Source organism: Rattus rattus, chromosome 1 (genome assembly GCF_011064425.1).
Source record: "Rattus rattus isolate New Zealand chromosome 1, Rrattus_CSIRO_v1, whole genome shotgun sequence".
NCBI lineage: Eukaryota > Metazoa > Chordata > Mammalia > Rodentia > Muridae > Rattus > Rattus rattus.
This window is the reverse complement of record NC_046154.1, coordinates 238,111,394-238,119,850: the sequence shown is the minus strand read 5'-3', so window position 1 is coordinate 238,119,850 and position 8,457 is coordinate 238,111,394. Positions and strand designations below refer to the sequence as shown.

The 8,457-nt window shown below is 43.5% G+C and overlaps 1 protein-coding gene across 1 annotated transcript in view; it reads left to right on the top strand.

The window, feature by feature from the left end:
• The first annotated feature begins 2,052 nt into the window (after positions 1-2,052).
• Gsdmc (gasdermin C) overlaps positions 2,053-8,457 on the top strand; it is an 11,219-nt gene continuing 4,814 nt past the window's right edge. Inside the window, exons 1-4 of the mRNA XM_032915975.1 lie at positions 2,053-2,263; positions 2,864-3,050; positions 4,275-4,437; positions 6,804-6,915. Of these exons, the coding sequence (XP_032771866.1) occupies positions 2,053-2,263; positions 2,864-3,050; positions 4,275-4,437; positions 6,804-6,915 (673 nt within the window). The remainder of the gene's footprint in view (positions 2,264-2,863; positions 3,051-4,274; positions 4,438-6,803; positions 6,916-8,457) is intronic.

The window sequence follows — 8,457 nt, the reverse complement described above, 5'->3', positions numbered from 1 at the left end:
GCCAGTTATGGGGACAGAGTGTNCTNNTTTTGGCGTGTAGTTTTTCCTCTCTACAGGTCTTCAGCTGTTCCTGTGGGCCTGTGTCTTGAGTTCACCAGGCAGGTCACTTGCAGCAGAAAAGTTGGTCTTACCTGTGGTCCCGAGGCTCAAGTTCGTTCGCAGGGTGCTGCCCACGAGCTCTCTGCGGTGGCAGCAATCAGGAAGATCTGCGCCACCGTTTCCGGGAGCTTCAGTGCACCAGGGTTCCAGATGGCGTTTGGTGTTTTCCTCTGGCGTCCGAGATGTGCGCAGAGTGCAGTCTCCTCTGGTTTCTCAGGCGTGTCCGCCTCTCTGAAGGTTTAGCTCTCCCTCCCACGGGATTTGGGTGCAGAGAACTGTTTATCCGGTCTGTTTCCTTCAGGTTCCGGCGGTGTCTCAGGCAGGGGTCCTGCCGCTCCTGGGCCCTCCCCCACGGGAGCCCAGAGGCCTTATACGGTTTCCTCTTGGGCCAGGGATGTGGGCAGGGGTGGGCAGTGTTGGTGGTCTCTTCCGCTCTGCAGCCCCAGGAGCGCCCACCCGACCAGGCAGTGAGGTCTCTCTCCCACGGGGTCTGGGAGCAGAGAGCTGCTGCGGGCCGGGATCCGCGGGTGTGGGACTCCCAGTAAACACAGAACGTGCCCGGTCCTAGAGGAATTCTGCCTCTGTGTGTCCTGAGTTCACCAGGCAGGTCTCTTGCAGCAGAAAAGTTGGTCTTACCTGTGGTCCCGAGGCTCAAGTTTGCTCTCGGGGTGCTGCCCACGAGCTCTCTGCGGCGGCAGCAACCAGGAAGCAATTAACATTTTTTTTATGATTAGTGGTGACGTTTTCTGTATACTTATTGATTATTTGTGTTTCTCGTTGGTAACACTGGGTCTTGAACCCAGGTCCTTATGCGTGCTAGGGAAGGATGTGAACCCACTGATTGTATTTATTATTTAGATAAATGTCTATTCATGTCATTAGCCCTCTTATTTCTTCTTTTTGTATTTGTTATTTTAAATTAGCATAAAATAATGGATTTTATTATGGCATCCTCATATAGCATATTATATAGTTTGTCATGTCCCCCCATCACCTCACCATTTCTTGTTCTCTTGACCCACCCCAAAGCCCCTATCTTTCTGAAAAGTAGTCATTTCTTTTTTTTTTTTTAAGATTTATTTATTTATGTGAGTACACTGTAGCTGTCTTCAGACACACCAGAAGAGGTCATCAGACCCCATTACAGATGGTTGTGAGCCACCATGTCGTTGCTGGGAATTGAACTCTGGACCTCTGGAAGAGCAGCCAGTGCTCTTAACCCCTGAGCCATCTCTCCAGTCCCTCATTTCTTATTTCATAAGTTATATATTCATATTTTATATACATGAATATATACATACATTCGTAAGATATAGAATATGTGTATAAGAAAGACATGGGATATCTGTGTCTCTGAATTTACTCTATTTACTCTATTTCACTTGGCATGATGATCCTGAATTCCATTCACTTTCCTGTACGTGATGTAATTTCACACTTTATGGATGAATAAAATGTAATTATGCATACATACCACATTTTCTTTCTCTATTCATCTTTAAAAATACTATTTATTTTTATGTGTATGGATGTGTTGCCTGTAAGTATGTCTGTATAGCAAGTATGTCTGTATAGTGCCTGGTGCCTGGTGAAGTCAGAAGAGGTTATAGGATCCCCTGGAAATGGAGTGATAGATGGCTGTGGGCTACCATGTAGAGCTGGGAATTGAACGTGGGTCCTATGGAAGAGCAATCAGTACTTTAGCCTATGAGCCACATCTCCAGCCTCTTCCCCCATTCATCTTTTGACGGGCATCTAGGTCAAGTCTGTATTCTGGGTCTTTGGAGTAGTCTCAGGATAACTTGGATGCGTATATATTTCTGCTGTGTGCTGACCTGGGGGTTCTCGCACTCATTGGTGGTTTATGAAAGACATCACGAGTTACTGAGAGTCAGTTACACCCTTTCTTTTCTCAGCTAAACTTTGTGCTTCCTTCTATTCTATCCTAGCAACATGCCCTACACATTTGACTGGGTGAGCAAGGATGTGGTCAAAAAGCTTCAAGGAAAAGATCTGAGGCCAGTCAGACGCCTGTCAGATGCAACCAAATTCCGCCAGTTTGACATACTTCAGAAGACTCCGCAGTCATTGTTCTTTAAATCTGAAGATACTCCGGTCGGATATTCCCTTCTGCAGATCTTGGAGCCCAATTTTCCCGTCCCAGGTATTGTCAGTCAGGGGACAGAAAAATGTGAAAATCAGCATTTTCAGTGCTGCAGCTTCCCAGAGTCTACGAGGTGCCCAGACAGCCATTCTGCCTAAGGGCAAAGGACAAGGAAGGGACTTTAGGAATCCTGGGCCCATCTGTGCATTTGATCTTACAATATTTCCAAGAGTCTCTTTTAATAGAGCTATGATACCCATCTTACAAAAAAGTAATTGAGGTTCTTAAAAGTTGTTCGAAGTTACATAGTTCAAACTGGTAGAATTAGGATCCAGACTGAGGTCAGTCTACTCTCAAATTCCAGGTGTTTTTCTATTCCAGCAAGGTACCCTGGAGCTGGATTTTCTGCTTGCAAAGATGCTCTCCAGACACTTCTAGATACTGCGCAGATGATATTTTTCTTTCTTGGGATGAATACCATGCTTTCATGGGTTCCAGAATTTGCCCTCTGTGGTAGTTTACATTTCAGATATTGCTTTTTAGCTAGCTTCTTGACAAAGATTTGAATGAGGAGGGGAACTATGCTTATTTTTCCCATTCTCCAGAACAGCTGTTCCACAGTGAATTCTGAACTAAACCTGTTTGGCCTTTCCTCTACAGAGCCTGAAGTGTCAGCTCCCATCCCCCTCAAACACATCATATCCCAGAAACTGAAGGCTAACGTGGATGTCAAAGCCGCCATTGCAGACGGAGGTGCATCGGCAGAGTTTGTTCAGTCCTGTGGATATGACATCGAGGTTCAGAGTAGGAGCATCCCAGATTCAAAACTGGAAAGTCTCCAAAACAGGCAAGGTCCCTGGGGGTAAAAGGATGGCTCAGCCAAGTGTCAGGATGTGCTCTTAGAGGCAAAGAGGCAGCAAACAGGTTCTGTTGCTGGGGTGGATGACAACTTAGCTTATTCTCCTTAAAAAAAAAATGAAATGATGACGCATAGTCCATGACTCATTAGGGTAGAGTTGCCCATGACGGCTCTATTAATGTGATGGGGGCAGGAAAACAAGACAGACAGACAAAGGTTCTGATATGATAGAACTTTCTGTTCGTTGTACAGAGGATGGGCATGTAACAAGGAACAAATCAGTAGACATGACTGTTAGAATATTGATTAGACTATGACAAAGACGGTAACAGTCCCTTTAAGCAATCAACATTCCAGTGCTTAGGGATTTAGATTGAATTATTTATTTATTTATTTATTTATTTAGTATAAGTACATTATAGCTGTCTTCAGACACACCAGAAGAGGGGATTAGATCTCATTACAGATGGTTGTAAGCCACGATGTGGTGGCTGGGATTTGAACTCTCGACCTCTGGAAGAGCAGTCAGTGCTCTTAACCACTGATCCCTAGATTGAATTTTTTATCCCATCTCTCTTGATATATAATTTAGAAGTAGACATGTATGTTTCATGTGCAGCATTTTGGTGTGATATATGCATATAAGTCAGTAACATTATCATTCCTGCAGGTAACCATTGTTTAAAATTTTTTATTACATTTATTTACTCCTCTCTCTCTCTCTCTTTCTGTGTATGTGTGTGTGTGTGTGTGTGTGTGTGTGTGTGTGTGCGTGTGTGTGTACATGCACATGCATGCATGCCATGGCTCACACATAGAAGTCAGAGGACAACTTGCAGGAGTCAGATTTCTTCTTTTGCTGTGTGTGTCTGAGATCCTCAGAGTCTGCAGCATCAAGCAGCCAGCAGCCAGCTCAACCATCTTGCTAGCTCAATAACTGCTATTTTTATGGCAAGAACATTACTGCCTACTGTCTTAGCCGATTTCAAGCACATGTACCATATTATTAACAATAACCACATGCTATCTGGGGACCCCATTTCATGTCCTCATACTCCCATGGCCAGCACACATCCCCAGCCTAAAGCTGACTTAATCTCTTTGTTTTTAAAAGTTGTCTCACGTTTTCTGTTTGTTTGTTTGTTCGTGACTTGGTCTCTGTTTTTATGAAATTAGCCACTTGGATCTTTCCATTCTGGTTTACATCTTCAGGAAACTGTTGGATAAGGAGCCATCATTTGTGACAGATTGCCGGATGGGAAGGAACAACCTGTATGTGGTGACAGAGGCCTTTGAAGTGACCAAGGATACCGTGGTGGAAGGTAGCAGCAGCATTGGCCTTTCAGGCAAAGCGCTCGTCTCCCAGTTGGTCAAGGTATGGGATGAAGACATGATAGCTAGTCCAGCTAATGTACTCTTGCTTTTCAAGGGATTCTGGGGACCAGTTTCTAGGAGTCAGAAGGGTGGGGTTATTATTTTCCACTGCTTATATATAGTATATGCTAACTCCTGATCTTACATTGTATTCTAATGTCCTTGTTTACAATGCTTTAATACATAGGGTCAGTAAATTCCAAAATAGATATTATTATTTGGTACCATGTTTTGTTTTGAGTAAGCAGTAGATGCTGTAGAAACAGAAATGTAAGGATTCTGTATTATTTACACACACCAGTTTCATTGCTGGAAAAACACAGGGACACCTTTACTAAACTATACCTGCTAATCTATGTTCTATGATCATCTAATAACAGACTTTTTTTTTGAGATTCGGTCTTATATAGCCTAGATTGCATTCAACTGACTATGGAGCTTATGCTGGCCTTGAACCCCTGGTCCTTCTGCTTCCACTTTCCAAATGCTGGGATTGCAGGGCTATCTCACCATGGCTGGCTGTGATAATAAACATCTGAAGGGGCAAGATTTCAATACCTTCAAGCACATGTGATTCACATGATCCAGGACCAAGTCCCATACAAAGGCAGGCTTGTCAAAATAATAGTTGATTTCTCTATGGTGACTTGAAAAGCAAGAAGAGCTCAGATGAATATACTTCAAGCCCTAAAAGAATACAAATGCCAGCCTGGATAATTATACCGAGTGGAACTGTCAGTTATAATCAAAGGAGAAAGAAAACCTTCCCATAATAAAGCTTATGAAAGGAATTTATGACCCCCAGACTAGCCCTAGAGAGGAGACTAAAAAGAATATTTCTGCATGAAGAAAGGGGTAAGAATGTACAAGTAGTGATGTCAAAAACTAACATTCAGTCAGTGATTAAACAAACATCATGAAAGTAAACAAAATGACAGAAGTCAATAAACTTTGAACATTAGTGGTTTAAACTCTCTAATCAAAAGACACACATTAGCAGTCTAGATTAAAAAACAGGACCAATTTTCTGTCTCCAAGGAGCATACCTCAACCACCAAAGATAGAAACTGTCTTAGGGTGAAAGTCAGGCAAAGATATTCAAAGCAAAAGAGAAGTAGACTGACAGGAATTGCCACAGTAAAATCTCATGAAATAGACTTTAATCCAAAAATAATCAGAAGAAAGAATGTCAGTTCACACAGATCAAGAGAACAGTCCAACACAAAGATATTATAACCCTTAATATATGTGGTAGTTTGAATATGCTTGTCCCAGGGAGTGGGACTATTAGGAGGTGTGGCCTTGTTGGAGTAGGTGTGGCCTTGTTGGAGGAATGTGTCACTGTGTGGGTGGGTTTTGAGACCCTCCTAGCTACCTGGAAGACAGTTTTCTCTTGGCTGTTTTCGGATCAACATGTAGAACTTTCGCCTCCTTCAACTTCATGTCTGCCTGGTTGCTGCCGTGCTTCCTGCTATGATGATAGTGGATTAAACCTTTGAATCTGTAAGCCAGCACTAATTAAGTATTTACCTTCATGAGAGTTGCCTTGGGCATAGTGTATCTTCACAGCAATGGAAACTCTAAGACATCATATTTTTACCAAGGGTGGGTACACTCAGCTCCATAAAGTGTTGTAAAGGAACATAGAGGTAATTCATGAATGGACAGTGAAAATGTGGTAATAAACACAATGGAATTTTATTCACTTGCAAAGATGTGTAAAATTATAAAACTTTCAGGAAAAGGATGTAGCTGGAAATAATAATCCTGAATGAGGTAACCCAGACTCAGAAGGACAAATGCTTCATGTCCTCTCTCAGACCCTGCAGGGCTGCTGTGTTCAGTAGGTGGTACCTTTAGATTCCCCAGATGATAATGAGTAACAGGCCAGAAGACATCACATGGACTGATGGAGACAAGAGCTGGAATGAGGAGAAGCAGCCTCCCCCAACCGCTAGCAGAGAATACAGAGCTACATAGAAATGCAGATGTGAATATGGGTGAATCAGATTGAAACCTCAGCATTAGGAGTTGAGTAAATCGTAGACCTAGGTTGGAAAACTCAAGACATTGGGTCTGCTGCTGTGGCTCGGTGGTAAATACTAGCCCGGCATTCATGGTGCTCTGAGGTCAATCTCTAGGCCTCTCTAGGCACACCTCCCACATACAGTCATACAAGGGAGAGAAGCAGTAACTGGACATGGGGACCAGGAGGAAGGAGAAATAAGGGACTGCTAGTGCTTTCTCATGAGCTTTCTAGATTTATTTGATTTTAAAATTACAGGCATATATATTTTTGTATTAAAAGTAAATGTTTTTAATGGTGTTTTGAGACTATAAATCCCTAAGGTTGTTGTGTCTCCCCAGGGTGAAGCCCAGGGACAGTGGCAAAGGGAAATAACAGATTCAGTACCTATTCAAAAGGGTGCAGTGTTGGCCTACAAGAAGAAGCAATTGGTCATTGAGAATAACACTTGTGGTGAGCAGCAGTGGGGGCCTGGCGGGGTATCCAAAGACATGGACCTCCTCTTCTCTTCAGTCTCCTCACTGTCCAGGCACCTGTCCCATCATTCTCAGTCACCTCTAAGCATGGCCAAACACTGCTAGCTGAAGTTGCAGATGTAAAGAAGGGATCTGATTGGAGTATTCAAATGGAGGTACTTTTTAGCTGGGTGAAGTCCAGGCTAATCCCAGCCATCTCTAGGCACTCGTCTCTAGCCATTCAAGGTCCTGTCACTCTTAGAAGCCCAGTAGGGAGTCACCAGGTTGACCAGATGACCTAAAAACCCACATTACAGCTCCTTAAAATAACAGAAGTACAACACAACTGAAGCTATAGACAGAATGCCTGAACATGGCATAGAATTTTTTCCAAGTCTCTCACCTTGAGATGTACCATACCCCAACACACACACACACACACACACACACACACACACGCACATATGCTTTGCACACATGTACACGACACACACGTGTGTGTGCCCACACACACTCCTGCAGTATCTTCCTTGTAAATTCTAGTCAATCCTCTAGTCAATCTGCAATTGATGAGGAAGCTGGGCTCTCCCATATAGTAAGTACAGTTAGTGGCTGATTGCTTCTAGAGAAATTGTCCACATTCTTATAGCACCCCTGATTGAATCACAGGGTGGGGAATGGGAACAAGATTGGAGATGCCTTTAAAATGTCTGGGGGAGTGCTTTCATTTACAGAGGAGAAAGAAAATGAATCTTTTACTCAAAGGAAAATGAACCCTTTACTCAGAGTATTAACCGCAACAAACAAAATAAACAATGTGATTAGATCAGATGTTGTGAACCAAGGCCATGCTTGTGGAGGCTGAATCCGAGGGAGGGGGTGCGATGCTTCCTGGAGGATAAACTCTAAAGGTTGATGTGTGCACCAGAGGAGAGGAAGTGAGGCCCCATGTAGAGGACACTAGGGGAGCTGACTAGGTGGGTGAGAGGAGGCAATGATTGGAGGGTGCTCTGGGATAGGGGACTCTAAAGGTGCAGAGCCCAGTTACTGTCAGGTCAGGCAAAGTACTTGGTGAACCTAAGCGGTGAAGACAGATTGGAGCCGGATGAATTGCCGGTCACTTCCTCTACCTCTTTTCCTCATGTCAGCTTGGGAAAGAAACAACACTATCGTTTTTCCCTTATACACGAGAAGGCCAGTTTTCTCTGAAGCTTCTGGGCAGCGATATGGCAACTATTAAGTCCTTTTTGGTCTGTTATGAGGACTGAATTTGTGCTTGCTGGTCAGCTCATTGACCCCGTTGGTTCCCTTCTGTGCCTGATTGTATAAACAGGATGCCGTGCTCGCCCCCTAGTGCTCAGAATGTGACTTGCAGACACCCTTTGCAGTTTGCTTTTTCTCTTAACTTACTTTAGTTCACACATTAAATGCTGTCATCTTTGTTTTCTCCACAGGCTCATTTCAGGGGTCAAATGCTTGAATTTTGTTGTTAGGCAAGTTTTAGACCTCAGCACAACTCCATGAACGTGAATGCAAAACA